Source organism: Chroicocephalus ridibundus, chromosome 9 (genome assembly GCF_963924245.1).
Source record: "Chroicocephalus ridibundus chromosome 9, bChrRid1.1, whole genome shotgun sequence".
Lineage (NCBI taxonomy): Eukaryota > Metazoa > Chordata > Aves > Charadriiformes > Laridae > Chroicocephalus > Chroicocephalus ridibundus.
Genome location: NC_086292.1, coordinates 21,530,884 through 21,557,767, shown reverse-complemented (window position 1 = coordinate 21,557,767; position 26,884 = coordinate 21,530,884). Strand labels below are relative to the sequence as shown.

At 52.1% G+C, this 26,884-nt stretch overlaps 1 protein-coding gene across 1 annotated transcript; it reads left to right on the top strand.

Annotated features, from left to right (window-relative positions):
• Nucleotides 1-181: 181 nt before the first annotated feature.
• Nucleotides 182-26,575, top strand: SLC9A6 (solute carrier family 9 member A6). The gene is made up of 16 exons (XM_063346271.1): nt 182-461; nt 6,644-6,843; nt 7,242-7,319; nt 7,993-8,069; nt 9,013-9,125; nt 11,465-11,570; nt 15,817-15,958; nt 16,189-16,294; nt 16,509-16,597; nt 16,815-16,928; nt 18,490-18,601; nt 19,667-19,820; nt 19,998-20,028; nt 21,222-21,301; nt 21,929-22,034; nt 23,144-26,575. The coding sequence occupies exons 1-16, from the start codon at nt 209-211 to the stop codon at nt 23,417-23,419; spliced, it is 2,037 nt and encodes a 678-aa protein (XP_063202341.1). The 5' UTR covers nt 182-208; the 3' UTR covers nt 23,420-26,575.
• The last annotated feature ends 309 nt before the right edge of the window (nt 26,576-26,884 follow it).

Genomic DNA, 26,884 nt, shown 5'->3' with positions numbered 1-26,884 from the left:
GCGTTCCCCCTCTCGGCCTTCCAGGCGCCGCCTTCCTCCCCCTTTTTGCCGGCTGAACGTCCCCCCCGTCTCCGCGCTCCGCTCCCCCGCCCCAGCCCCGTCCCTATCCGGGCTCCCGCCGCCTGTCCCCGCCCCGCGGCGCCTGCGCCCAGCGCCGCTTCCTGGTGGCGGCGGGGCCGGGGCCGGGGCCGGGGCCGGTACCGGAGCGATGGCGGGGCCGGTGCTGGCGGCGGCGGGGCTGTGGGCTCGGGGGGCGGCGGGCGGGGAGGTGGCGGTGGCGCGTCCCGGGGCGCTGGAGGAGGAGATCGTGTCGGAGAAGGCGGCGGAGGAGAGCCACCGGCAGGACAGCGCCAACCTGCTCATCTTCATCCTGCTGCTCACCCTCACCATCCTCACCATCTGGCTCTTCAAGCACCGCCGCGCCCGCTTCCTCCACGAGACCGGGCTCGCCATGATCTACGGTGAGGGGCGCGACCCCCCCCGCCCACGCCACGCACCCCCTCCGTGGGAAACCCCGGGAGCCCCGTCCCAGCCAGTCCCGGCTCGGCGCTGGGCCAACCGGAGAACATGGGCTGGCCACCTGCTTTCAGCCCACCCTTCCCTTCGTGGGTCCCCGGTGGCCCCTCGCCGAGGGGCTGCGGCAGGGCCCCTTCCATGGGCGAGGGGGTGCAGGGACGCGGGGGGACGCGCCGCATCCCCTCCCTGCCATGGCTGGGTGCTCCCGGCTCGCCCCGTGCCCAGCGTTATCTGGGTGTTGCTGGCAGGAGGGTGGGTTGGTTGGTTGGTTGGTTGGTTGGTTTCCCAACCCAAGGTGTCGAGGGCTCTCCAGGGCGGCGTTACTCCGAAATCTCCGGCGGTGAGGAACTGGTGGGGTTTTCCCAGGGCAGCTGCAGCACGGGTGAAGCTGGCGGGGTCGAGGGCTACCACGTGCCAAGTGGCCTCGAAACCATGTTGCAGAGTACCAGCGAGTCCCGCTTACCTGCTCCAGGGCTGAGAGTGGGGACACGGGACAGGGCCTGTTGCAACAGTTTGAGGGGTAACGGCTTTAAATTGAAAGAGGGTGGATTTAGACTGGATATAAGGAAGAAATTTTTTACACTGAGGGTGGTGAAACCCTGGCCCAGGTTGCCCAGAGAGGTGGTAGATGCCCAATGCCTGGAAACATTCAAGGTCAGGTTGGACGGGGCTCTGAGCAGCCTGATCTAGTTGAAGATCTTCCTGCTCATGGCAGGGGGGTTGCGCTGGATGGTCTTTAAAGGTCCCTTCCAACCCAAACCATTCTATGATCCTATAGATCAGGCTTTGCACTGGTCGGGAGCCTTGCGTCCCACACGCTGGGGCCAGAAGTTGTGTTTCCACCCTACATGCAGGGCACCTGAATTTCCAGAAGCTGTCCAAGAAGAACGGAGAGGCCATTTGGGAAGGTGCTCCCACCCTTGGTTGTGCTCAAGGACCCGTGGGACCAGCAGCCTCATGTCCTGCTGCTCGGGGACCTGTGCTCACGTTGGGGTTCCTCCTCCCACTGTGACAGGAGCCACACGTGCGTTCCAGCAAAAAGTGGAGCGAGGCTGTGGGTCGGGGGAGCGGGTCTGTAGCTGGTTGGATTTTAATGGTGGCCTGTGATTTACCGAGGTGACGTGACCTCGTGGAGTGGCCTGAACCGTTGTATGGGGATGCGGTACGTGGCTCTGCCGGGGTTATCTAGCACGACTTGGAGTTCAGCGAAAGTAGGACTGGGAGTTGTGCTGGGGGAGCAATTAGTGCGGCCACGGAGCCTTATCTACATGAGATTTGTTGAGTTTAGGATTGAAAAGGTGTCTTCTGCTGAGTGCTGTGGCTAGTGTCTCTTCTCTGTGCTGTCCTTGCCCTTGCTGGTTGTGGGTGATGTGTGACCAAGCTCGGTCAGAGCAGCAACGTGGCCGAGTCCCCCGCCCAGCAGAGAGCTTTGCTCTCAAGGCTTTGACTCGACCCGTTCGGGCCGTTGGCTTTTGTGATCCTAAGTTTCAGTTAATCGGAGGTGTCTTTCCAAACGAAGGGGTGGAGACAGTCGCGTCGGCCCAGAGGCACAGAATACTGGTGTGCCTTTTCAGAGTCCTGCAAGCCAGCACCGAGGCGGGTGCAGGCGTTGCTGGCCTCCCGCCCGGGGCAGGGGTGGTCACCTCCCCGGGACGGGAGCTCTGCTGTGGCAGCACGTGCTTCCAGCATGGAAGGTCGTCTTTCTTCTGCTGCCCTGGAGCTCGATGACACATGGCCTTCCTATTCCTTTCATGCTTAACCTCGTTCTTCTTCTCTTGGAGTTTTCTTCCTCTTGGTCCTCTGTCCTGACCCACCTGATTGCTCCCCTTGTTCTCAGAGGACGACCTGGGTCGTTTTGGTCTCCTGCTGATCCGTAAAACGTATGTTTTCTGTCTGCTCTTTTGCAGACTGTGCTTAGAGAATTGCTGGCGAAATCGGTATCGTCACCCGTCTGGTCATGCAGAAAATCCCAAGTTTATCCCTGCTCTCAAGGCTTGCGGCCTTTTTTTGCTTCTTAGGTCGTGACAAGCTGCCATAGGAAAAGGGATGTGTAATTTCCCAAGGAGTGGTGAGATGCTGCTGTTTTATAGTGACAACTTAAAAGCTTCAGGGAGCAAAGCAGGTACCGCTTCTGCTGGGCTGTGCCTGGCCCCCTGCGATGCTTTCGGCCCCGGCGATGCTTTCAGCCCCGGGGAAGTCCGCTGAAAATGTGGAAGTGCTGCAGCAGGCAGGCTGCAAAACAGACCCTGAAATCTGGGCAAGAGAAGCAATTTGTAAAAGCTTGTCTTTTTCTAATTGAAAAAAAAACCACAACCCAACGACTAAGTCAAATAAAACTTTTCCGTACACCTCTTCGTGCGGAAATACATCAGAGTTTCCTTGGGGTCTGTGTTTTTACTGTAGGTTATAAGCTCTTGCTCCGGGTGGATTTATATCTTACAAATCACGCTGTTGGCTCAGAGCTGATGCTCCGGAGCTGGGCACAGGCTGGGCTCATTTCATGGTGACAGACAATAGGTGTTTAGTAGCCCCTAAGCTTCATTTCAGTGTTTAAAATGAGGTTCCCGCATGGGAGGTACTCAACAGTTAGGATGATTAAGTGAACGCTCTTGTTTCAGTTCTTCTTGGGGTCTGATGGTGGATGTGGCAGGAGCTTCTCTAGAAGTTTAGTTTCCTTGTACTTGTTCCCACTTGGCCCCTGGATTGCGTACGTCTGAATTGCTTGTTTCAGGTTGTCTTTGGTTGCTCACTGCATTTTTTCTTTCCTTTCGGTGTCCAGATTAATGCTCGCCTGGGGATCCTGTGTGCTTCCATTGTTCTTAAGTGCCTGAATGGTAATATATTAGTCTTCATTTAAAACTTTACCTCGGAAATGTTCAACAGCACCTTAAAAAAAAAAAAAAGCCCATGGGCTTTTGTTCTTTTTAATGAAGTTGGGAGGAATGCAATGAAAATAATCTCTTGCACTTTGCATAAAAGAACTCAATTAATTCACCAGCTTCGCCTTTAGCCTCTCTACTCCTTGCAGCTCTCGGCTGGCAGCTTCCTTGGTGTCAGGTTCCCTCCCCTCCGCTCCCTCCCAGGGCTCAGTTTTGTAAAACTTTTGGCTGCCAAAGCATGTCGATACTGGCGGAGCGGCTCACGGGTTGCTGCTGGGGCGGCCCTTCGAGCGCCAAGAGAGTCTGAAGCATTTCCTAAGAGACCGTCCGAACCAGGAGGACCTACGTCGTCCCCTGGGCTTGGTCCAGGTAGCCTGAGCCCAGGACTGGGTTTGGTGTCTGAAAGATAGCTTGGCAGCCAAGTCAGGTTTGTCCCAGGTGCCTCCAGCGAGCATCGTTAGGTGGGGAGGGATGATTAGAGGTCCAGGGTTGGACAGGAGGGCTTGCTGGTGGGGTCATCTTAATGCTGGGGGAGTAGCTGGCTTTAAGCAGTGCACGGCGTGCTTTCCCTGTAAGTCCCTCTGGTGGTATCTCCTTGTGCCGATCTGTATTGGCATCTGGGTGTCTCTTCCCGCCCAGGTCCGGAGAGCTCTGGCAGCCTCCCAGGCAGCGTGTTACCGGGCAAGAGAAAATGCCCGATTTTTGGAGCCCTAAGCACAGCAGTTTTGCCAGATCATTGTGAGGTTATACGTCCCTTTTCCCTTGTCCTATTCCTGGCCAGAGTGGGAATTCGGCATGTGGGGCCGGGAGCAGCTGCTTTGCGATGGAGATTAAGAGTGGAGAGGCGGGCGAGTCAGGATCACTCTGAATTCCCAGCAGTAATGTCCCTCCGTCCCTCCTGCCTCTCATCTCAAAGCACCGAGCCTGGGCATTTAAAGGGATCGCTGGATGCGTTTCCAGCTGAGAAAAGAAAGACAGCTGCTGGAAGTTTCTGACTCCTGCATGAAGCTCTAAAATCAACTTTTTTTTTTTTTTTAAAAAAAGACTATTTAAAAGCCACCCTGGGTGACGTTCCCTGAAGCAGGTCTCCTTGCCTGCTTCTGCCGACAGGGACCTTTTCTGCTACTGTCGGGGCGGTTCTGTGCCAACAGTGCAGGATAGAGCCCAAAGCGTGTGGTGAGCACGTGGCAGACCGTACATGGCTTAAAAGCAGGGGTAACTGTGAGAGCAGCCCAGCTGTGCTGCAGAAGCGCCGGGTTAGAGCAGGGACTGGGTTTTGGGTGCAGCCTGGTCCCTGAGACGCCACCGGTGTGATGGGTTAGCAGCGGTGAGTCTCTGCCTGCAGCCGCTTCTTCTGCCTCTGCTCATGGGCTGGATGTGTGCTTGGGTGGCCCTGCTCTGTGTGACATCCCTGGGGACGGGAGTTGGGGCTTTTCTTCTGGCCATCGGCAAAATGAGCAAATCTCATCCTGGAAAACTGCTGTCAAGGGAAGAGAAGGCAAAAACGGGGCGGCAGATTGGGAACTGGCTGCAGGAGATGCTGAATCGGTCTCCTGCCCGGCATCCTGCACAGCCACGGCAGAGCCCAGGACCTGCTCCCGTGAGATGGGGGTGTTCAGCCTGGAGAAGAGAAGGCTCCGGGGAGACCTTCCAGCCCCTTCCAGTCCCTGAAGGGGCTCCAGGAAAGCTGGGGAGGGACTCTGGATCAGGGAGGGGAGCCATGGGACAAGGGGGAACGGTTTTAAACTGGAAGAGGGGAGATTGAGATGAGATCTGAGGAAGAAATTCTTTGCTGTGAGGGTGGTGAGCCCCTGGCCCAGGTTGCCCAGAGAAGCTGTGGCTGCCCCATCCCTGGAGGTGTTCAAGGCCAGGCTGGCCGGGGCTTGGAGCAACCTGGTGTGGTGGGAGGTGTCCCTGCCCAGGGCAGGGGGTGGCACTGGATGATCTTTAAGGTCCCTTCCAACCCAAACCATTCTATGATTCCCTTCAGTCGGGGTTGTGCCCTGCCTGTAGGAAAGCACAGAGCGAGATCTTAATTAGGGCAACAGTCAAGAAGCAGGAGTGTCCTGGGAGGCAAATGGAGAAGCCTTTCGAGTGTTGTGGTCTCTGTTTAGTTCCCACGTGTCTGAAAGCATTTCATAAATGTGTGGTTCAGAGATGGGGTTAAGATCCAGCATTTCTGTGGTGGCTCAGCGCTGCCTTAATCGAGGAGTTTCCAAACCCTTTCGTGCTGAAGGCTATGTGGAGAGGTGTCTCGTGGGCCATCCCTCCTCCCCAGCCTGCAGATGTCCAAAAGCTCAGCCCGGAGAGCGCTGGGCACACTGTGCGAGTGGGAAGGAGCCGGAGGAGCCAGCGCGATACGAATGCCGTTAGTCTGGATGTGAGACCTCAGAGCAGCTCGTCAGCTGTGCTGCAGATGAAGAGTGCCCTATAAATTGCTGACTTGCAAACGAACCCCGCGATACTGTGATTCTGTGATACTCCTGCGCAGCAGCTGGGCCGGAGGCAGGGCGGGCTCCCGGCGCTGCCCTCGTGGTGCAGAGCTGGAGCTTGCTGGGGGCGAGGAGCAGACCCGGGCAGTCGGCCCGGATGGGGAAACTTTCGTAGTTTTTAGGAAACGGGGATCACTGCCGTGTGCTGCAAAAGCTCCCCGGTGCGGGAGGAGGCTGTACAGTGCTACAGCGTCTTATGAAGGACGCTCAGCATCCTTGGAGCGTTTGTGGTGGTTGTTTGGTAGCTTTTTTTTGATCCCCTACAAAAATGAAGAGTTTAATGTATTTCTGTAGTGGCAAAACGTGATGCCGTCAGGTTTTTGGGTGCAGCGTGCATAGTTTGGGCAAGTGTGAGCAGCCTTGCCCAGGTCCCCAGCTCTGTGCCAGCAATGCCAGGGTCCTTGCCCTAAGAAAACCAGTGTGCCCTAGGTGTTGGCTGTTCACAGCTCTAGAGCGAGGGTCTGACTGATTGTTGGGTAATTAAAATCCCTCAGGAACAGTCCATGGCTGGTGTCCATGGACCATGTTAGTGTCCGTGTGCTGGTGTCCATGCACGTCCACATGAACATGGAGCATTTGCATGGCTCATGGGAGGACACAGGTGGTTTAATATCACGCAATTATTTGGATGGTGGTTGTGCTCAGCAGCTGAGCAGAGGGTCAGGGTGCTGGCATGCTGGGTGCTGCATCCATGCTCAAAGAGATCACCCCAGGAGTTTGCCACGGCTCGTCTCACCCACACGTGTTCCTCCCCAGGGGTCCTGGTCGGCGTGGTCCTGCGCTATGGCATCCACGTCCCCAGCGATGTCAACAACGTGACGCAGAGCTGCCAAGTGCAGACCAGTCCCGCCACGCTGCTGGTGAACGTCAGCGGAAAGTACTACGAGTACACCCTGAAGGGGGAAATCAGCGCCCAGGAGCTCAACAACGTCCAGGACAATGAGATGCTGAGGAAGGTAAGGGAGTCGGTGGCTGGAGAGGTGAGCAATGCTCCCCACTCTCTCCATGGGGAGGGATCCTGTATCTGCTGGATTAAGTGATTTTTTTTTTTTAATTTATTTTTTATTTTTTGACTTCAGGCAGATTGCGATCAGCTGTAAAATGTTAAGTTGAACGCGATGTAATGAAACTCTAGTTTCAGCTGATCTTAATTTGAGCCGTTTAGACTGTGAGCTCTGTCTCCAAAAGATCCCAGACACATCCGCAGTGTTCACCCGACGGCATTTCATCTGGCGGGAGTACAGGGTTTCCTCCGTGTATTTTATATGACATTTTATTTGTGTTTTGTCTCGCAAAGTCTTAACAAACTATTTAACTGTTGGTTGTTTTTTGTTGTTTTTTTTTTCCTTAACAGGTGACTTTTGATCCTGAAGTATTTTTCAACATTTTGCTTCCTCCAATTATATTTTATGCAGGCTACAGCTTGAAAAGGGTACGTGCCTTTACAGCGCCTACATTTTTAGTTCCTCTGCCTCCAGAGCATTTTTAATCCTTGAGAGTGCTTTAATGCTTGCTCAGCAGGCCAGGGCTGCGGAGCTGGGTACAGTTTTCCCCAGTAGATGCGGGATTGTAGGAAGCGGGGCTGAGAGTGCCCCTCTCAGTCTCGTCCGTCCCTCTGCCCTGGGAAGGGTCAGCGACTTCAACTGTTTCCAGCGTGGGTTTGCGCGGGAAGTTCGGAGGTCAGCTGGGCCGTTCCAGCCCCCCTTACTTTGGAACCACGTAGGAGGGTGGGAAGGTTTTAGAGAGCAGCAGCTCTCTGAAATGCTGATTTGGAAGGAGGGGAAAATCATCCTGTTTAGCTTGCGGGAGGAGGAAGGAGGAATGCTGCTGGGTTAGGAAATCAGTTCCCAGGACTCGGAACAGCACCTTATTAAATACACGGGTACAAGAAAATGCTATGTTCATGTTTATTAATGCTGCATTAAAATCTGCTGGCCTGGCAGTGTACACCGTTGTGCTGGGCACCGTTCTGCCGTGCTTGTCCAGCTCGTGGTGTCTGAGCTAGGTGCGAGCTGCGTGGCTGCCTGTGCAGGCTTGAAATAAATAGTTAGCAAAATATAATTCAGTGGTTTGTTTTTGTTGGTTTTTTTTTCCCCTCCTTCTAGAGGCACTTCTTCAGAAACTTGGGATCCATCCTAGCATACGCTTTTCTCGGCACGGCGATCTCCTGCCTGGTGATCGGGTGAGTGGTTGGAGCTGGGCCGGTTGTTCCACCGGGGGCTGAGCCACGCTCGGAGGCAGCGCTCTGAGCCTGGAGCTGCGGCCGCTAATCCCAGCCCCGAAACATCACACGGGCTCTCCGCTACCGCCCCTCAGCAGCGGCAAATAACGCTGTTTACTGTCCAAACGTTCCCTGTGTGGGCAGGGCGATTGCTGTCTAATTGCGTAGTGCTTTCTCAGCATCCCACACGGAATATACCCGGCGAGGAAAGTTTCACACTTCTCTGAAGATTGTCTTGAAAAAACAGTCGGTAACTTCAAATTATTGAAAGCACAGCCCTAGCAAGTGTGAGATGCAGGAGCAGAGGGCAGGATCGTAAACGTGTCTCCTGTCCTTACTTGCTGGAAGCAGGTGCCTAGCGAGCGCAGATTGTGTTTCAAATTATTTATCCCTCTGCGCAGAGGGAGCTAGATGATTCCCGCTCTGAATAGTAGCACGCCGGCTGGCGTGGGGTGTTTTCCACGGGGGAGTCCGGTGGATTCAAGCAAACTCAGCATCCGCATTTTCTGTTGCTCACGGAAAGTTTCGGCCCATTTCAAAGTCAGGCCAAGGTCATCCTGCTGAAACGCGTAAATGCGAAACGCTGAAAAACGATCGCGAGACCCCACGAGCCTGGCTGCTGCTTTTATTTAGTCGCGTTATGCTCGTGGAGGAGTTTTGGTCCTGGTTCTTCACCGGTGCCGTGTCTGCGGTGCGGTGCGGCGGGTGGTTTGGTGTGCGTGGTCCAGCACTCCCCTCGAGACCATGGCCCTGGGGTTTCACCAGGCTCAGCTCATCAGTTCTTCAGCGTTCCTGCGTTTGGATAACTTCAGGGGTTAATCTGGCAAATTCAGGGGAATCGAGCCCATTTGAGTGTCGTTATAAGGCACTGCAGAGATGAGTAATTGCCTCTTCTGATCACCAGCTCTGTTGTGTATGGCTGCGTGGCGCTGATGAAAGTCACTGGGCAGCTCGGGGGAGACTTCTACTTCACTGACTGCCTCCTGTTCGGGGCCATCGTATCGGCTACTGACCCAGGTATGTTAGGTGGTTATTTCCCCCCTCATTTTACCTTTTTGATCCGTTTTGAGTAGCGGGGAAGAGGGGAAGAAAGTCTGAACCCGCAGTTCCCTTTTTCTGAATTTTGGAGTTTATTGGCAACGTTCCCAGAGGTCTAGATTTGTCTCCATGCCTTCTCATTTCCTTCCAGTTCCGTGTAATGTACCTTCCAAACCTCTGCTTCCTAAATCTTTGTTTGCAGTGAAGTCCCAGCAGTCTCTCCCTTGACTTTGCTGGGTTTTGGGACAGGTCCACTGTGTTTCTGCCGTCCTTTGCCAACGGCTGACGCAGAACAAGATGCGTGACGCGGCGAGGGTTCAACTGACAGTTTTAGTTTGGCTGATTTCCTTCCGCTTCCGTTTGGGTGGGATTTTGGAAGGTGCTAATCTAATTGGAAGTTGGTTTTAGTGAGCAGTGCTGAGGACAGTAGTGACAGCTCGGTCTGCTGAAGCACTTTGTAAATTAAAATTATGAAAAGCACGCCTTGTCCAACTGAATTTCGCATCGTTCGCGATTACTTTTACACGGTAGCTGTTTATTTGCACGTTCCAGCTTCACCTGAAAGCACAGGACCACAGAACGGCCTCTCCTTCCTCCTGCCCTGTGCTGAACAGGGCTCGAATGTCTTTCTTTGCAGCCTGCATGGGGTTTGGCAGCATTAACCCCCCTCCTGACGTTACAGTAGCTTTGGGGGATCTTTTTAAATGCAGATATCGGTCAGTTTTGCACTCAAGGGAGAGATCGCACACCTGGATAAGCCAAGTCTGCTGCCCTTTCGAAACAAGTGCCGTTCCAGCTGCCGTTTCCAGATGAGTCGGGACTTTTACCTGCTCATCTTGACAATGAGTCATTTCTGGTTTCAAAGGCAAAATGAGGAGCGTTGTACGTATGTGCATATATGCAAGAACAGCGCTGCAGAACATAACCTGCGGCGTAACGTGGTAGTAGCCACATCTGTCTGCCAGGTGGAGATGCGAGACGGGCATTCACCGTGAGTTTTTAATAATTTATTTTTAACGTTTCCCTAAGATTTGCCAGGTAGCGGTGTGGCTATTATTGCTGATGTTTTTTTTTTAAAAAAAAACCAACACAAACCTTAAAAAAAAAAAAAAAAAAAGAGCTAAAACGATGTCCTGGCTTCTCTGAGCATATCTCAGATGGGTGTGCGTTCAGGCCACCGGTTCCTTTAGCTGCTCCTGCTTGGCTGTGAGGTTGAGCATCCTCCCTGTAGCTCAGCCGGGGTGTCGACGTCGAGAGGAGGGGCATGTTGGCAAAGCGGGGAGGACCCCACAGGTGTGATGGCGATGTGGTAGATCCGATGGCGGATGGGCAGAGGCCAGGCAAGTACCGTAGGTAGAGGTGATGCTTAGAAATGCTGCAGACGAGCTGGTGGTGTTGTGTCCCTTCTCCAGGCTTCAAAATAAGAATGAGAAGATTTCACAGGTAAATATGGAGCATTTCCCGGTGCGTCAATGGGCTAAACCCCCTCCAGCACGCACAGATGAGTCCCTGAATGCTGTTTTGAAGGACGTTCACAGAAGTTGATTGGAATTAGCTCAGCCAGAGCTGTGCACGATGCACCATGTGTTACCTCTTGCTTGCTTTAGGTGTTGTGACGTTTTTGCAAGGCTGACACGTAAAACCTGCTGCGTTTTCATTATCTTCTTGGAGCTGCTGGCTCGCGGAAGGGCTTGAGGGTATTCCGATCTCCGCCACGTGGCTGTAAATTGCAAGAAACCCCCACGTGGGGTTTGAGCCGATGCCTGGCTTTTCCCAGTTATGTCTGGAACGTTAACACATCTGTGCTGGCACTTCCAGCATGTCAACCTATGTTGAGTCCGTGGATTTCTCTCGGAGTATCAGGCATGGAAGGAAAAGGCAGCCATCGTCCTGGACAAGCCTACCTCCTCCTGGCCTTCTGCAGGTGAAGGAAGGCTCTCCCTGACGCTTTGAGCTATCGGCATCCCAAAAGCTGGGTGGCTCGTGTCAGCGTGGTACCGGGGTCCAGCCCATGAGGTCAGACCCTCAGGAAGCTCAGAGCAGAGTTTGCTCATGTCTGCCCACTAAAAACTCAACAGACCTAATGCCCAGGATGTGTTTTAACAAAAGGAGGAGGGAAATGATAAAGCAAATCCAAATCCAAATCCGAAAGGGCAGAAAGAAGACTCTCGAAGGGAGCGTGGGGGGTGGCTGGCACCATCGCAGCAGAGTGGCACAGACAGGCAGGAAGGCAGCTTTCTGAAAAGGGGCGTTTTGTCTTTGATTACACCAAAATAACGGCACCTTTTTGAATGTCTCTCTATTTTTCTATTTGTCAGTGACTGTTCTTGCCATATTCCATGAACTCCAGGTTGATGTTGAGCTGTATGCCCTTCTCTTTGGCGAAAGCGTCCTCAATGATGCCGTTGCCATAGTGCTGTCTTCGTAAGTGTGTTCTGTTTTTATTTTTAATTGTTATGTATGTTACATGTCAGGCGTTGGGGGGAGCCACTTGGCCTTGCTCCTGTAAAATAGGAGCACCGGTGTTTGCAAGAGCAGATTTCCATATTACGTGTCCCCAGAAGCTCTACTGACCTTCTGATGCACCTCCTCATTGTGCACCACAGCTTGGGATGGCAGGTTGTCCTTACAACTTCCCCCTGCATGATGGATGGTTTTGTTTTGCTTTTATGGCCAGTTGACCCAGCCAGAAGGAAATGGGAAGAGCCTCGTGTCTGCTTTTTAGCCGCAGGACCCCACTGAAACCCCTTGCTGATGGCTTTGTTCCTACCTGTCTTCCTTCCCATCCACAGATACCTGCTTTTGGTTAGGCAGAAATAGTTGGTAAAGCAGCTGTTTCCTTTCTCTCCCCACTTTCTGTGCATCAAGAAGATGGTATTTCTTACAGCCCTGGACCAAACACATGGGAAACTTGCTGGCTTTCTAAAGAGTGTTTTATATTCTTTAGTATTTTATGTCCTCTGCACTTAGGACGTATTTTACCTGTGTTTTCACTGTGTTGTCATCACAGGAATTTGTTTGGAAATATATAATATCTGCAACGGTGATGGGTTAATGTACAGCTAAGACTAATGCAGAAAATATTTCTGGAATACTTGTCACTCCGGCGTGCTGGTTGCGTGGGTTTTACCGAGGTGGAGGCAGCAAGTAACATATTATCAGCTGCGTATCGCCACCCGTGTGAGCTGTGTTTACTGAAGTGAATGTTTCTGTTGAGGTTCCTGGAGCTGTTTGTATGGCTCATTCTGGCTTTTGCGCTGGAGGTGTCACCGCTGGTACGAGAGTAAATGCTGCACAGCCAGGTCGTGTATAAGAAGTGATCCTGAGCGGGGAGGAGACGGGGTCCCACCTCTGCTGGGAGGTTCTGGGTAGGAGCGGGTGGGTTGAGCAGCAGAGCAATGATATTTGTGGTGGATCTCCGCACACGTAGGTGACTGCGCTGTGCACGCTCATTTGCCTCTTGCACTGTTTCAGTACCAGCTTCACAGCTCTTGCTCTGATCTCCTGCCTTCCTCTTTCCACAAGCTGAGTTCAGTCTGCCCCCTCTTCCCCAAAATGAGATAATTTGCACCAAAACAGCAGCCCCGAGCTGCAGTCAGCAGGTATTTTGCTGCAAGGCTTGTTCATTTGTGCAGCCCAGCCCAGCAACATGCTGACTTCCCAAGAGTTTCTCAGCAGCTGGCCTGTACCTGTTTTAAAGTTCATAATGGTGACCGTAAGCAGCGTGAGGCAGCCTCGGTCAGCACGGCGGGTACCGATTGGTGCAGGTATCTTGGGGACAGCCTTAAGTCACCTGGACAGAGCCACATCTTGGGTGCAAGGAGGCGGTGAGGTCCTCTTGCTCCAGGGAGGAGAGCTCCTCCGACAGCAGCCCGGAGCTCCTACTCATGGTTCCCCTTTTTTAAATTTGGTTTGGCATTTGCCTCTTTCACAGCAGAGGCATAAGTGGGGGAACCCCATGAGGATGGTTCTGCTCCCACAAGCAGAAGACCTGCTCCCCAGTTAGGAGAAGTAGAGTCGGGAAGATGAAGAATTGTGGGGTTTCTGCGGGGCTGGGCTCTGTTGATGGACGGGCAGCAGCTAGTGATGGGTGCTGCCTTGTCCCCAGGGCAAAGAGGGGCTCCAGCCGTGGCCAACTGAGTATGTGGCTTTGGTGGTTGTCCCGGGAAGTGCTGTCAGCTCCTTGCCAATGGTCTTGCACCTCAGGAGTAATAACCCCCCACGCCGGTACAGGTTAGGGGTTGACCTGCTGGAGAGCAGCTCTGCAGAGAGAGACCTGGGAGTCCTGGTGGACCACAAGTTGCCCATGAGCCAGCAATGTGCCCTTGTGGCCAAGAAGGTCAATGGTCTCCTGGGGGGCATTGGAAAGAGCATGGCCAGCAGGTGGAGGGAGGTCATCCTCCCCCTCTGCTCTGCCCTGGGGAGGCCACATCTGGAGTGCTGTGTCCAGTGCTGGGCTCCCCGGTTCCAGAAGGACAGGGAACTGCTGGAGAGGGGACAGCAAAGGGCTACCAAGATGCTGAGGGGACTGGAACACCTCTCTGCTGAGGAAAGGCTGAGAGCCCTGGGGCTGTTCAGCCTGAAGAAGAGCAAGCTGAGAGGGGATCTCATCAATGCTGAGCAATATCTAACGGGTGGGTGTCAGGAGGATGGGGCCAGGCTCTTCTCAGTGGTGCCCGGTGACAGGACAAGGGGCAATGAGCACAAACTGAAACACAGAAAGTTCCATCTCAATGTGAGGAAATACTTCTTTCCTGTGAGGGTGGCAGAGCCCTGGCACAGGCTGCCCAGAGAGGTGGTGGAGTCTCCGTCTCTGGAGACATTCCAAACCCGCCTGGAGGCGTTCCTGTGCCACCTGCTGTGGGTGACCCTGCTCTGGCAGGGCGTTGGACTAGATGAACTCCAAAGGTCGCTTCCAACCCCTACAGTTGTGTGATTCTGTGAATCCGGGCATCGTCCCTGTGCCGGGGGAGGATGAGGAGCCGGGGCTGGTGCTGCCTGGGGCTGGGAGTCCTCCATGGTTTCTGCCAGGAGCTTGGTGACCCCCGAGGCTCCTCTCCTCCCTGCTTTTGGTCCTGGACGAGTGTCCGTTCCCGTGCTTGGGGAGCAGGATCCGTGCCTTTCTGTTTCTGCGTTGTGCTGTCTTGTCCTGTCCTGGCTTGGCAGCAGGGAGCTGGTTGCAGGATGAAGAGGAATTGAACCCAGAACCGAAAGCTGGTGGGCAGTGAGGTGCTGGGGCTGTGGTTAGTGAGCGGAAGGGGAAATGCAGCAGCAGGGTCTCTGCCTGCTTCCAAAGGGAGTTTCCACAGGGGCTAAATGCCACGGGGAGTCCCGTGGGCAGGGATAGGGGAAATAAAGCACACAAAGGGCAGGGTTAAAGGGATTAAAACACAAAACCGACATCCAAACAGTTGGTTATGGAAGGGAAATGAAACCAATCTGGATTAAAAAAAACCAACACACCCCAAACCCCAGAATAGGAGCACAGTGGTGAATAGGAAGTAGAGGATGGGATTGACGAAAAAAATTAAATCACAGGGAGAAATCTGCAGCTTGCAGTGTAAAAGACAATGCAGAAAAATGAAACGTATTAAAAGCAGGGAAGTTTAGCAAGGGAAGTGAGCCGGGACGTGCTGGAAAGGAGAGGATTGTCATTCGTGTTGCAGAAAAACGCTGGTGTGTAGTGAGGGGAGAAAGCTGCAGGATGCGTGCGCGAGGCAGTAACTTTCCATTCCAGCATAACTCAGGAGGTTAAACAGCAAATGTTTAAAGTTCACATCCAAGAGTTTTAACAGAGCCAGCTGAGAGATTGCTAACTAGAAAGTTAATGTTTTCGGTAAGTTTACATCGAAGAAAGCGACGTAAGAAGTAAGGAGTTGATATTAAAATGGGATTTAGGAGATGGCTAGGGGACCCCTTGATCTCAGGCTTTCCAAGTAAAACAGTGGAATGCCGGAGGTAAGGCTCAGGAGTTAGGAGGGAGCAGGTTCAGAGATGGCACCAGCACGGCATCTCGTCACAAAGGTCTGTTGAAGTTTGGCAGATGAGATACTCGCGTTGCTGTAGTGAACCAGCGCTGCTCCGTTTGCCTTGCTACCCTGCGATATTCCACTTGAGAACTCGGAGCAGTGCAACATCAATGTAGTGCACGTTAAGTGCTGTAGAATGGCATAACTTACGGTTCTCTGGAGGATATTCACGTCAGCTGCCTCTGTGGAGTTGGTGGAGAAATGTAGGCTTCCCACTTGGATGCTTTGTGGTCCCAGACTGCCTGGCTTTACCGAGGGCTGATGCCAAACCTCCAAAATACCGTCATAAATGATGGGCTGTCGCCTAGCAAATATATTTGCAGGAGATCATGGAAGAGACGGGCTTTGAGCTGATGCTCTCTAACGTCTAGAAGGAGCAAATGCGGAGCCGTGCCTCGAAGGGGTGGCTGAACAGTGGAAAGCTGGCCAGGAGCGAAGGGGATCCCAAACTCCATGGGCACGTGCTGCGATCCCCGGGGGAATTGCAGTGTGGGTCTCAGGTTTTGTCTCCCTGGTTTCATGGGCTTGGTGTTGGCAGGTGTGGTAGCACTTTGCAGAGCTCAGGTAGCACCGTGGAGGTGCCTCTCCCTCCGGACTAAGGAGTGTTTTGTTCTTGTGTGTGCTTTTCCTCCCTTTTTCAGTTCAATCGTCGCGTACCAGCCGGCAGGGGACAACAGCCACACGTTTGATGTCACAGCGATGTTCAAGTCCATCGGGATCTTCCTGGGGATATTCAGTGGATCTTTTGCAATGGGAGCAGCTACTGGAGTTGTGACAGCTTTAATATCCTTTTTGTTGGTTTTTCCAAGCGTTTGGATAACAGCTTCTTTTCTGTCTGCACTGCATTTCACCCAGACCCAGTGTTTCATGATTTTTTTTTTGCCTAAATTAATGAAAGGTAATGCCGTAGCCTTTTTAAGGGCGGGCTACGTAGTGTTGCTGCGATACACAACTGGATTTGATATCCTGTCCACTGACAGTTTCTCTCCAAATTGTCCTTAACCATCTGCAACGTCACCAAGTTCACCAAACTCCGGGAGTTCCCGTTGCTGGAGACCGGCTTGTTCTTCCTGATGTCCTGGAGCACGTTCCTGCTGGCCGAAGCGTGTGGCTTTACAGGCAAGCTCCAGCACAGCCCTGCGCCTGGGACGGAGATCGGCAGGGACGATGGGTCTCTTGAGTTTTGCTTCTCCCAGTATCTATAGCAGCCGGGGCTGTCCCTCTGCTTTCAGAAGTTTAATTATTCCGGGTTCTGGGGTTCTCCTGCTCTACTGGGGTGTAGCTTGGCTCCCTTTTCATGACCAGGAGTCTAACGTGATGCTCTGTTCCCCAGGTGTGGTGGCCGTGCTCTTCTGCGGGATCACGCAGGCCCATTATACCTATAACAACTTATCCACAGAGTCCCAGCACAGAACGAAGCAGGTGAGAGCTCCTCAGCCCCCTTCAGCTTCTCTGGATTTCAAGCGGAATATTTTTTCCTTCCCTCTCGCCAGAATTAGGTGCAACTGTCTTTCTACAGATGGATTTTCCTAGGGCTGCTTCTGCAGAAGCATGTATTGCGTGATGGATGGGCTGACACGTTCTTCTTGTTAAATCTATGTTATGTCTAACTCGCTTTTAATTTGTTTTTCTCTTTCAGTTGTTTGAGCTTCTGAATTTCTTGGCAGAAAACTTCATCTTCTCCTACATGGGACTTGCCCTGTTCACCTTCCAGAACCACGTCTTTAACCCTACCTTCGTGGTGGGGGCTTTTGTATCCTTTGGAGCCCGTTTTATAAAACAAGAAAAGAAAGGGAGAAGTGCCTCCTGCCTAAGTTGTGTGTCTCATTCAGATGCGTGGGGCTTTTTTCAGTCAGTCTGGCTGTGTTTTCAAAAGGGGATTTCTCCCGTGTAGTAGTCTTTTTGCTGGTTATTTTAAGAAGATGGAGATTCTTTTCCCAGCTTTTCTGTTTAGTTTTTTCCCCTCGTCTCGTCTTGTTTCTTGAGCATTCAATTTAGCTGCTGCAGGGACTCGGCATTCGATGTGAACGTGGTGCCAAAGCACTGGGCTTTGTCGCGTGGCACCAGGGGTGGCTTTGCAAGCGGGGACCGCCTGCTATAGCCGTTTATTTCCTCTTTTCTCTGCTATTCCTTTTGTTTGACCCTGCAAAAAGCTTTTTTTTTTTTCTTTTGGTCAAATAGCCCAGTTAAAGCCACAGTAGATGCCTCTGAATGATGTCATGAGAAAGGATTTCCCCTTCTGCAGGCTGATGCTAATGGAAACGAGCTATCGGCCCTGGTATGTCTTGGAAAAACAAGGATTTTGAAGGAATTTTTTTTCATATCACAGGGAAGCCAGTTCAGATGTGCAGAATTATTTTCACCCTTTACAACAAAGCAGGTTTATACCAGTAAATAACATGTTGTTATCTTTGCCAGTGCTGGCTTGTGGGTTCGCGGCGAGGTCCTCTGAATCTCCCCACTGAGCTTTTGTGGGGCTGCGGTGGGGTAAAGGGAGCGAAGAGCCGGGAAATGCCGTTTGGGTGTTTCGATTGAAATTTTGTGCCGTGCCTCTTCAGTAGGAACTGGCTAACTCGCCGATGAAATAGCTCATTCATGAGAGAGATCATGAAATGCGTCTCTTATGCAAATTCATGATGTTCAGGAAAGAACATAAAAGCTGGAAGCATTTTCCATATTATTCAGGGCTGCGCTGAATACTGGATCCAAGATTATTTTTGCCATCTGGGTGCTGGTATTAAAAGACACAGCTTCAAAGATAAAAAGCAATATGAAGGGGCTGGTGATTCTTGTATCTCGCAGGCTATGAAAACAGAAAGAGTATTAGGGTTTTTTTTTTCCCTTCTCAACTGCTGCTGCTTTCATTTTGCTGAATAATCTTTGGGAACGCGACTTGGCTTAAAGCTTCAAACCCAGCTGTGAAGTGCGGGAATGTCAGAGGGGTGGTGGTAGCTGTGATAACTTGAGCTTCGCAGAGGACAAATAATTCTTGGGGTGAAAAATGACCTGGCATGGGAGAGCGTACAGTGGGAAATGGTGTTTTTTCTCTCCTCTCACTCATCTAACCTGTCCTCTCAGCATTTCCCTTGTTTATTTGTGCTATTGGTGAATCGCAGTGTGTTCTTTGCTTCGGTGAGGCCCTTCCCACACTGCTGTACCACTCAGAGCTGGGTTATTTTCTTTGCATCCAGAGGACTGGCGTTTCTGAGGCTCCCCAACATTTCTGTCACGCAATAGAAACTGGCGCTCTGCGCAGAGGTGGGATGCGGTGGGAGACGTAGCAAGAGGAATTTCCTTAATGTGTGCAAATACAGCTTGCTATCTTCCTAGGAAGAGCTGCCAATATTTACCCACTGTCATTTTTGCTGAATTTGGGGAGAAGGAATAAGATTGGAACAAATTTACAGCATATGATGATGTTTGCTGGTACGTTATTGCATTCTTGCCTCCAACCGTGTGGCCCATCTGCGCTTCCTTGCCCACAAGCACCTGGAAATGTTCTTTATCAACTCTAAATCTCTTATGGGTGATGTCTGGAGAAGACACTGGGCAGGAGAGGGCTCCCTTAGGCTCGGTGGTGTGAATGGCTCATTTTTGAGATGTAGGAACAAGCACAAATCCAGGCTGGGTGGAGAATGGATTGAGAGCAGCCCTGAGGAGAAGGACTTGGTGGTGTTGGTGGATGAGAAGCTCAACGTTCACGAGCAATGTGCGCTGGCAGCCCAGAAAGCCAACCGCACACTGGGCTGCATCCCCGGCAGCGTGGGCAGCAGGGTGAGGAGGGGGATTCTGGCCCCTCTGCTCCGCTCTGGGGAGACCCCACCTGGAGTACTGCATCCAGCACTGGGGCACCAACAGCAGAAGGACACGGAGCTGTTGGAGCTGGGCCGGAGGAGGCCACGGAAATGCTGGGAGGGCTGGAGCCCCTCTGCTGTGAGGACAGGCTGAGAGAGTTGGGGGTGTTCAGCCTGGAGAAGAGAAGGCTCCGGGGAGACCTTGGAGCCCCTTCCAGTCCCTAAAGGGGCTCCAGGAAAGCTGGGGAGGGACTCTGGATCAGGGAGGGGAGCCATAGGATGAAGGGGAACGCTTTCAAACTGAAAGAGGGTAGATTTAGATTGGATATTAGGAAGAAATTCTTTGCTGTGAGGGTGGTGAGCCCCTGGCCCAGGTTGCCCAGAGAAGCTGTGGCTGCCCCATCCCTGGAGGGGTTCAAGGCCAGGCTGGACGGGGCTTGGAGCAACCTGGTCTGGTGGGAGGTGTCCCTGCCCAGGGCAGGGGGTGGAACTGGATGGGCTTTCAGGTCCCTTAGGATATGCTTAAGCTTAAATCATCACTGTTAAAGCCCTGTGATCTCCTTCAGTGGTGGATGTCCTGTCAGAGGGACGGGACCACATGTGGGGCAGCGTGAATCCCGGGTGGGGAAGCCTGTGGTGGGGGTGGCCACCTGCGCCATGGGCTGACACAGCTCCTCCACCCTCCCTTCCCCATCAGGGCTGCGAGGAGCCATGGCGTTTGCCTTGGCCATCCGTGACACGGCCACCTACGCCCGGCAGATGATGTTCAGCACGACACTTCTCATCGTCTTCTTTACGGTGTGGGTTTTTGGTGGTGGCACCACGGCCATGCTGTCCTGCCTGAATATCCGGTGAGCGTGGCGTGTGCGGGGCTCTTGTCCCCCCTTGTCCTCTCCCTCGTCCCACTCTTACGTTAAGGTGCTCGGTTTTAAGAGACAAGAGGAAGATCGCGTCCTTCCTCCCCCCTGGGCTGCGGCATGTACCTGGCATTACTTGTGCTAACCCTGTGCTTGTTTTCTCCTCCGCAGAGTCGGTGTGGACGCGGATCAGGAGAACGTGGTGAGTGGCCCCGTAGAGCAATTTGTGCTGCGTTTGTCAGTGCAAGGGTTACGTTGAGACCCTGTGAATGCCCGTCTGTGTCCCGCTCCCTTCCAGCTGCAGGAGGGTTTTTAGCTCCTCTGGTGAAAGAGTTGGCAGTCAGTGGGAGTCACGGCTTTCCTGTGCTCTCTGTGCTTGTGATGAGGCTTGCTTTTATTCCCTTGGAAAGAAGGGCATAGAAGTAACGCTGGCCTGTTTAGTCAGTCCATATTACTGCTGCGATAGATTCGGTCTCTCCCTTGCTGGGTCTGAAACAAATATCAAAATGTGCATGACACGGAAGCTTTCTGCCTCATCCCAGAGCCCAGGGCAGTACAGAAGTGCCATTTACTGGCCTGTTTTATGTAGCATCTTCCATCCCACTGTTACCCACAGGTACCCTCAACCTCTCTTTTGCCCCCACGGTTCCTGTGGCAGTCCTGGAACCACCGACCGCGCTGAGATAAATGCTGGAGCCCTGCAGCATCAGGAGTTTTCCTGCCCGGTAGCCCCGAGCTGTCTCGCTCGTGCGTCTGCAGCCCAGTCGTGCTGTGGCTGTAGCTCTGCTGGGTTTCAGCGTGGGTCCCGCACCTTGGAGGTTCATTTCATTCAGAGCCATTTATTGGGCTGTTCACCTCTTGGAGAGAAAGCATCAAATGCTAAAGGCAGCCCAGAGCCATAAATCTGCAAGCCAAATTTCTGTGAAATATGTATTCGTATTCATAGTCCCCTCCAAAGAGTTCTATATTTTTTTCTCTGACTAAAAGCAAGCCATAAGACATGATTATTGGCATGCAAAAATCTCAGGCGAGATTTGGTGGAGGTTGGACTTGTCAGTCACTATTAAATGTGATGTTTGGATGCAGCCACTGGCTCCGAGGGACTTTAAACCTTGAGGCCAGAAACTGGAAGGCTCTGGCAGAAAAATGGTCACTCTGTGCTTTGATACCACCTCCTAAGGGCCGTTGTGTGCTGCTAAATGCAGAGTGTGGTGCTGGAAGCACCATCAGCCTGTCGTGCTGTGAATGTCCTTGCACTCGCTGCAACCCAGAGGTTCCACTGAAGAGGCAGTGGGAAGGTGTGGGTCGTCTTACATCCCCATGGGGATAACTGGGGGCCTGATCCAGGTCGTGGCACGTTGCCCTGCCGCTGTGTAATGTTTTGCTCTCCCGCAGGGTGTCCCAGAGAGCGAGAGGAGGAGTACGAAGGCAGAAAGCGCCTGGCTCTTCCGCATGTGGTACAACTTCGATCACAAGTATCCTTGAGTGGCGGTTGGTGTGTGCTGTGCCAAATCCGTGCCTGAGCAACTCCATTGACTCGGAGCGTGACTCGCTCCCTGTTTAGCAGCGGAGCCAGTGTTTGCTTTCCCGACACACTGCTGATTTTTGATTTGTGAGAAATGACCATTCCCACCCGCCGTTAACTGGGGATGCAGCAGTAGCTCAGTTCAAAGCTGGGCTTTCCCATGCTGGAAGCCCAGGGGGTCCTCGATCCCTGTGGCAGGCGAGCAGGAGGGGCAGAGGGTGGCATGAGAGGGTCTTCTCCTTTGTCGCCCTCTTGCTAGATGCTTTGTCATTCACTAATTCATGCTGTGCCATGAATTACTGGAGGAGCGATTTGCCAGGCTGAGGGGCACGGGGTGATGGGACTAGTGATGCCACTAAACCTTTTCTTACCGGGACTGTGCCCTGGTCCGCTCATGTCCTGCTGTTTGGTTGCATTCACGTTGCTCATCCCTACAATCTTTGTGCTTCCAGGGACTTGTGTTTCTTTCCTTCCAGTGATTTCCTTGAGACACGGAGTGCCTTGCTGCTGCCTCCGCATCCCACCCCTCGACTTTCCGACGTCGCCCTATTCCTCTTTTCCTTAACCCTCTCTGTAGCTATCTAAAGCCTCTGCTGACGCACAGCGGTCCTCCTCTGACGACCACGCTCCCGGGGTGCTGTGGGCCTATTGCCCGGTGCCTGACGAGTCCGCAGGCGTACGAAGTGAGTCCATCGCTGTCCTTTCTGTTGCGGTGTCGGGGGAGATTGACATGTTTACATTTCTGCATAGCTTTTGGATGCTGCTCTGCAGCACGGAGCTGGGACCCTTTGGGGAGGTCACATACTGGGGCTGATGGGTGAGCTAATTCCCGCGAGCATTTTGCTTTTCCAGCTGACTGTTTGGTCATGAAGGGACTCGTGGTGGTTCCTCCGTGACTGGCTCAATGAAGCTGTCACGGGTGCCCCAGCTGAGAGGACAGACAATTTCTTCATCCCCGGCTTTCTTCCAGCCTTGCAGCTGAGCCGTTCCCACAGCCCAGGACTGAAAAGGTTGACAGAATCTGAACCAGGGCTGCTTTTCCTAGAATCATAGGATGGTTAGAGTTGGAAGAGACCGTAAAGATCATCTTGTTCCAACACCCCTGCCCTGGGCAGGGACACCTCCCACTATATTTTCTCCTGAAATGCTAAAGAGCTCTTGTTCGAGCAGCCCAGAGGGGCAGGGGGATGACAAGCAGCTTTGGAGTGTCTGTAGGCAACAACCTCTTCCACCATTGCTGCAGAGCCTGCGTGCGCCCGTGCTCTTTGAGGAGCTGGGTTTACTGGTCAGGCTTGGCCTCCCATGGGTGGCTCTGGGGGTGAATGGTGCCGGCATGGCTCTCCGGCACGGCCTCGGCACTTGGGGCATCGCCATGCCCAGGAGCCCATTGCAGCGGCAGCTTTCCGTGGCAGGACGTTCCTTGCCCACAAAGTATCACCATCAAGTTCCCTGCACAGAACGGAGGTGGCTCTGATGGGTCGGCGATGCGGTTCTTGTGGTTGTGGGTATTTTAGTGCTGTCAAAGCCTCTCAAAACTGCATTCCCCATATATCTGGCTGTGGCATGAGAAAGAAGAGCCGAGAGAGCCCTCTTCGGCAGTCTGCAGAGAAGTTGGTGCGTTGTGCGAGTCTCATGGGCTCAGAGATACATGTGTGTGGCCCATCTGGTTATGGTGATGGTGCAGGAGACTGTCATTCGGTGCCTCTGCCTGCTCATGCACTGTCACCGTGTGATTTCAAACACAGCTCTTTGGGAAGAGTTAAACAGCGCTTTCCTCCTGTTTGTTGCCCAGAATCAAGAGCAGCTGAAGGACGATGACTCCGACCTCATTTTGAATGATGGGGACATCAGTCTGACCTACGGGGATTCCACCGTCAACACCGACTCTGTGGCATCCAGCGGCACGTCGCGGCGGTTCGTGGGAAACAGCTCCGAAGACGCGCTTGATCGGGAGCTTGCTTTTGGGGACCATGAACTCGTAATCCGGGGAACGCGCCTGGTCCTTCCCATGGACGATTCGGAGCCACCGTCAAACGTCCTGGATAACGCAAGACACGGTCCAGCATAAGGTTGCTCGGTTTGATTGACAGTAATATTTGCATATATGATCAAGAAATGTGTACTACCTAAAGTCTAATGCATGTCTCAAAATGTCTAAGCTGTATAAATATTATTTATATGGTGTCAGAAGAATATAAATATTCTCTGCCAAGCACTTGTAAAGAACAAGCTGCAAATTTAAGTTAAAAACTGTGTTGACTGCACTATGTAGGGTGGAACTGTTTTAGCGTTAAGAGTCTTTTGCACACAGTGAGCTTCTTTAATGTGTGGTTTGACGAAGGGTTTAGTTCCCAGCGGGGTAAGTAAAGAAGCTGACTCCCTGTTCATCCCTCGAGCCTGGGAGAAGAGAGTAGGGAGGTGCTGGCGAGCGGTGGAAATCGCTTTCTATTCAGATGAGGATTGTTTATTTCTTTTGGTCTCTGATCTTTGGATAGTCACGTTTTGAAATCTTAGCGAAAAGTCTGCCCCACAGCCCCTCTCGCCGGGCAGCGGCCGGTGATAAACTTGTTCGCTTTGTGGGAACCTGAGCTGGGACCTGGAGAAATTCTGCTTTTTCGTGACCCTCTGCCCAAGTCCTGCTTTAGCGGGCGATGGCAGGCACCGGCCAAAGCCAACAGCGAGCACTGGGGGTGTCTGGTGGCTGGGATGGGAGCGGGAGGGAGGGGTGGTTTGTGTCTGTCGTCATGTTTAGGAGAAGGAGGTGATCCCACAGAAACTCCACCAAGTGTGTCCAGGTTTTAGGGCCGAGTCCATCCTTCAGTCGCGGCTCAAGCAGCTTTCTAGAACCAGCCATCAAATCCTCAACTAAATTCCACGTGTCTTTGTGCGACGCGTGTCTTTGCGCGAGCGAATCCCTTCTCCCGCAGTCACGGGCGTAGCTGAGACGTGCCGAGCGGCCGCAGCCGCAGGCAGGGCCCGGGACTCCGGCCAACCTCGAACACGAGCTTTACGGCTACAGATGGACACGGTACCTCCGGACCTCTCCAGAGGTACTGAGCATCCGGGTGGTACTGAAGGGGAGTTGTCCGTCCGTCCTCCTGTATAGTCAAAAACCATTGCACTTTGTTTAATAACTCCCTAGCATGCTGTGTGTCTGTGATCCCCACCCCACCTCTCTCGTGTCTCTTACCATTTAATGAGAAATGTTTGCGAGTTGATTATTTTTGTTGTGGGTTTGTTGTTTTGGGGTTTTTTTTTGTTTTTGTTTTTTTTTTTAATTTTTAATTTCCAAGGAAGAGCACAGAACAATTTGCGATTTCACACTAGTGTTAAAGGATTTATTCTGTAGTTACGGGAATGGCTAAAGGTGCAGTGAAATTGTTAACCCTGACATCCTTCTTTTTCTCCTGAAAAGGGGGAATCACAGAAATTTACTGTGTGTAACTTTGTTGTCTATCTTAGCTGCAGTTCTGCTATACAAACCTTTCAGGGTTATCTGTGCACTACAGGCCCCTTTCTGGAGTTAACCCTCTCCAGAGGGCTTAAACGGAGGTGTTTAAAAAGAGAATAAAGGAAAAAGAGCCGGTGAGTCCGAGCGCTCACAGCTCCCGTTATCTTTCCTTGGAACAAACTCTGCATCTCTCAGGATCCGACCCTGAGAGCTCAGAGCAGTGTCCCCACAGCTGTTTTCCCCAGGAAATACTGAAATTTTGAGCGTGTATGTATAGTTGAGAACATAAATTTAAACTTTTTTCTGTTTTTTTTTTTTTTTTTTTCATTTTCTCAGGTCTAAGTAACATAGCCTTAAATTCACGGATGTGAAACTAATTATTTTGGCAGTTTATCCCCAAGAAAATGCTTTCTTTTTCCTTCTGAACAAAATGTGTAAGTGTTGCCATAGGACCCCTCTAGAAGGGGGGTAACGCTCTGTTTATATTTAGATAGGGCATCTTCCTTGCACCAGTAAATGGCAGTCTCGCTGTTAACATAGCTGTTGGATTAGCGCTAGCCTCTTTGTTTCCTGCTATGCAGGAATTCCATAAAGTGTGCATTTTATATGATGTCTGTAACTTAACTTCATGTGTTTAAAAAAAAAAAAAGGAAAAAAAAAAAAGGAAAAAAAAAAAAATGTAGGTACCCGTTGACTTTAGGTTTACTGCATCACTTCTACATCCTGTTTGATGTTTGTTTTGCCTTTTTGAAGAGGTATGATAAATAACTACCTCTTGTTTTTTCCTGTATAACCTGACTATGAATTCAATTTACAAAGCTGGCGTTGGTGCAGCAGGAGGTGCGGAACGGTTCTGCTCCCCCCCGACAGCCCGTGGACCCCTCGGCCAGTCCTCGCACTGGCACAGGGCTCCCTCCCTCCCAGGTCATCCCTGGCTGAGGGGCAAATGTGGCCGAGGTGGCCACAGCGTCACGTTTTACCATAGCCTCGGTAGCGTTCCTGTCTTTCTCTCACCCTTCAACTTCAATTTATCCACTCTCTTTAAGCTTGCCAACACATTACCATAAGCCTCAGCTTTTGACATCGGTGACAGTTCAGTTAGTACATTAAAGAACAAAAAAAAAGGTGAACAAATGATGATTTTATGGGTTACCAGTGAACTCTTCTGATCCATACATAATATAACCAGGACTGTTATGAATAGTATTGGTGAATGAATGAATTTAAGCTGAAATTCGGGATAATAAATGACTCAGATTCATCCTCAGCTGATTATTTCCTTTGTCCTGCTGCAGCAGAGAACATGCGAGTGCCTGGTTTTCAGCTGCAGAGCCCTGATGGCTTGTGTGCTGCAGATGAAGCTAAGGGTACCTTGGAGAATCGGGCCCCGAGACCTTTTGCCAAATAGATAAGACGGGCCCGAAGAGGCAGTTTACAGCTCCCACGAAGACTTAGAGAAGGTGCCCTTCTTCTGTAAATTGAATTTTCATGGTTTTTGCACATGAAAAAGCATTGTAGGTAAAGTTATGATTTGTACTAGTACTGTCGATTTGTGTGGTAATGGCATTAACTCCGTAGTTGTGGTGTTTGTGCAGCTGATCTGTGATAGCTGATGATCACTATCAGACCTTCTGTTTACACTGACTAAATCCTTTACTGTTGCGTTGTACTGTGAAAGAAGGAATATGGGCCTATAATTTTTTTTTTTTTTTTTCCTGCAATTGTGTGTACCGTTTCATTAATTCACACGGAAATAAATCTGTAGCAAAGTGACGATGTGCCGCTTGACCTTCTCGGACCAGTTTGTTCATGGCCTTTGGCCAACAGGTACAGCAGCAGCCAGGGATGCTGATGCTGAGCCGTGGGGGCTGGAGGGCAGCCGGGCTGGGGACCGCGCTCCTGCCTTTGATCCTGCGACACAGCCCAGCCCTGGGGCCGTCCTTCCTTGCAGGAACAGGCTCTGGGGAGCCCGGAGATGCCGATGGCTGCTAAAAGCCGCTGAAGCTCCCAGGCTCCTCCATGAGCAGCAAACCCCAGCTGGGGCAGCGCTGCTCGCTCATCCTGGGGTGGTGGGTGGACCTG